At 38.7% G+C, this 3,577-nt stretch overlaps 1 protein-coding gene across 1 annotated transcript; it reads right to left on the reverse strand.

Annotated features, from left to right (window-relative positions):
* Positions 1–330: 330 nt before the first annotated feature.
* On the reverse strand, positions 331–2,071 carry LOC111085590. The gene is made up of 2 exons (XM_022384869.1): positions 1,624–2,071; positions 331–1,514 (listed from the first exon to the last, which is right to left on the reverse strand). The coding sequence occupies exons 1-2, from the start codon at positions 2,069–2,071 to the stop codon at positions 331–333; spliced, it is 1,632 nt and encodes a 543-aa protein (XP_022240577.1).
* Between the last annotated feature and the right edge of the window lie 1,506 nt (positions 2,072–3,577).

Genomic DNA, 3,577 nt, shown 5'->3' on the forward strand with positions numbered 1-3,577 from the left:
TGACTGTAACATTATAACGCCCTCACGGCTGAAAGGGCGAGAATGTTTGGGATGACGGGGATGCGAACCCGCGACCCGCAGATAGCGAGTCGAGTGTCCTAACCACCTGACCATGCCGGGCCATAGTTAGGTATGAACTGGTAGGTTAATCAAAACAGAAAGCACGAGTCAGTCTCAGGAAAAGTTGATTGGACCTTTGTAATTAATTAATCAATGTAAAACAAGTCCAAATTTTGTTATTAAAACAACCGTAATCGCAATAAAACTGTAAAACAAATGTAAACCCTTGTAATTAATTAAATCAATGTTAACCAAGTCCAAATTTTGTTATTAAAGCAACTTTAATCGTCTATTTTGAATAGAATTGAAGTCTCTCAAGATATTATACTTCCCATCAATACTCTGACATATATCATCAAGGATGCACTTCTCAAACCTGATGAGGATCAAGTTCGCCAGTCTTTCATGAGACATCGACTGACGGAGGTCTGTAAGCACTCTTTTACATGTTGCAGTTGAGGATCCAATTGTTAATGCTGCCTCATACAGTTCTGTAATGGCTGGAAAGCGCTTCGATTTCAAATGGAAAAGCTGTTGCAAAACAGACACCAGGTTATGTTTGTCGTATTTCCTCCAGTGGTCACTGATGTATTTTTTGACAACATCAGTTGGAGCCAAAACAAAGCTGTCCATTTCAAGGCCGATCAAGTCTGCGAGAAATACCATTCGGTCCTTGTCAAAGAAATGTTCTGATTCAGGATCTAGTGACTCCATGGCACGAATAAGATGTGAATTTTTCTCAGAGAAACGTTCATCAAGCTCAACCAGGATACTGTCAATTAGACAGAACCACGATCGTTTGAGGTTATCATTTTCTGACAAATTGGTATTATCTCTGTACAGATGGTCAACAGTGTAGTCTTTGAAACCAGAGTTTTCACGGCGTCTTCTATTTTCTGCAGGTTGATGGTCTTGTACTGTTACACTGTTATCATCACCTGCAGTATTTTGCAGAATCAGCTTAACTTCATCCAGCAAAGTGGTAAATGTTTCATCGAGTCTCAACAAAGCAATGGATGCTCGCGAAGATGATATCAGCATCAAAGCCTGCATCAGATTGATACTGACTGATTGTAGATGAATGTTGACAGATGCTAATATACTCAATGCTTTGTGGACAGCTACAGCATGGAACAGAAAGGGTTTCTTTTTGATCAGCTTCAACAATCCGATTGCTTCCGCCACTAATTCAGGTAAGAATGTGCTATTCTCATTTGTGGCAATGTCTGACAGAATCGTCAAGATAGCTTTATATGATCCAGTGATGACTTTCACAGTAGCTAGGTGGCCAGTCCACCGGTGTTCCAACAGTCGTTTCAGTACTTGCCCAGTGTAGTGAACAGGCACAGTTGGCTTACGTATGAAGTTGTACAATATGTTGCAAGTGCCAAAAAAGGCGTCCACGAAATCGCACGCACAACTACAAGGTGTAGCTGGTGGTTTAGGCAGTGCACCTAGGGAACAGATCGGCCTAGTCTTTCCTGGAGAAGTTTTTGAACACTCCCAGATCGTCCCGACATGACACTAGCTCCATTTAGCATTAGCTAAGAACGTTTTTCAAACTGAAGCTATGCTCTTGAAGTATTGCTATGATGGAGTCAGTCAAGGAATGTGCGTCAAAACTAGAAACTGGAATAACAGCAAGTAGATGTTCAACAATATTTCCGTCTTGTAAGTACCTCACACATAAGCACATATTTTCACGGTTGCACTTATCACGAGTTTCATCCACCTTTATTGCGTACTTCTTATCACCAACTTCATTTCGGCTTCTTTGCTGGATAGTTTTCGCGAGTAGACCGAGAATTTGATTATGGATTTCAGGTGACGTATACTTTGCGTTGCGTGGAATTAAGCGATGAATTTCTTCCAGTTTCTTATCTCTGCTGATGGCAAAGATGAACATGGTCTGAAAAAATCCGTCCTCCATACCAAGTTCACTGATATAGTTGCCCCTTAAGGCGCTTTTCTTCCCAGCTAGAATCTGTATGATCTCGATAATTGCCCACATATAGTAGGGATGAAACTCTAGCCTCCTGATTCCTTTACCAGATGACAATGCTATTGTGTAAACTACATCAGTGAAACTTTTCTCCGCACTACTCGTACCAAACTTCCTATAACAGTAGCAAAAGGCAGCATTTTTTTTATCACTGAATACTCAAGCCAAGGTTTGTTATTATACCACTGTGAACAAAATTGTCGCTTATTGGTATTGGCCAAGTTTGGGCTGTTTAGGAATATCAATTCCCAAGTCAAAAGAATAAGCACAACCTGTAAGAAGGGTGGACGTTGACTTTGCTAGCTGTGTTGAAGTAGCTGAACTTGGTGGATTTGATGTGAGTGTCTCTGTTGAACTTGGTGGGTTTGATGTGAACGTCTCTGTTGAACTTGGTGAGTTTGATGCTGTTGCTGCTGCAAACCCAAAGCTCAGCTTACTTTGTTTGTATTTCTTATTTTCCATTCCTCTTTCCTAAAACACACAAAAATAGAAAGAATGCAGTGATGAAAAATCAGACAATTATTTGAATATTAATAACATTCATTTTATGAATTAATAAAGGAACAATGTTTTACCACTTTTGTAAAATTAGGACCCTATTTAGTATATTACTGATAAACTGTTAAAGTATTAATTACAAATTAAGTTATTTAAGTATCAGTTAGGTATGAATAAGACAATAAGTAATTATATATATATAAAAGGAAGGACTTTGTGTGTTTGTGGCGTTATGACACCATATCTCAGACCACAGGCCAGTTAGAGCAAAGTGATGTATACATTAAATGCATGTTTTGACCAGGCAAAGAAAGTGACGTGCCGAATGTTTCGATCCGATGTCTGTCTGTCGTCCTGTAACAGATCTGCCTATTCAACCAATTACGGCGCAGTCACGTTATGACGTTACAACGTCATCATAAAGCGTTTTAAAATGTTTTTGAGGTCTATAGAGGAAGATAAAGCGCAAAAAAAGTATGTTGCAGTAAGGGTGGTGTCGAAGCATGAAGATGGGAAAAAAAACTATTCAGTGTGCTGACGGATCACGCGTGCTTGCTCATTTGAACATAAGTAGGCCTAAAAACTTCTAAATGCAAATATATATATATATATACATATATAAAATCCCTCGGGCAACGCCGGGTACCTCAGCTAGTAAATAATAAGACCAATTCCTAAACTATTATATAGAATTTACTAAAGTACCTGCTAACAATTAAAGTAACATTTCCTCACCTCTGAAGAACAAAATGGATGCCGTGGATAGAATCTTTCCGTCAATAATAGTGCCTCAAACACTGTAAATCTAGCAATGCATAAGCAAGAATGAGAGAGCGGTTTCAGTTATGTGTCTTCTTATCTTCACAGTTCGATGAGAGCACGAATAATTTATTGTATTCAGTTATGCTCTTGTCTTGTGTAAGAAGCAACACCTTGTCTAACATTCAGTTATAATTCTTATTTTACTAATAAACGAACGATTAACGTTGCATCGATTAATAACAATTTCTTTGAAAT

The sequence above is a fragment of the Limulus polyphemus genome, unplaced genomic scaffold, assembly GCF_000517525.1.
Source record: "Limulus polyphemus unplaced genomic scaffold, Limulus_polyphemus-2.1.2 Scaffold491, whole genome shotgun sequence".
NCBI lineage: Eukaryota > Metazoa > Arthropoda > Merostomata > Xiphosura > Limulidae > Limulus > Limulus polyphemus.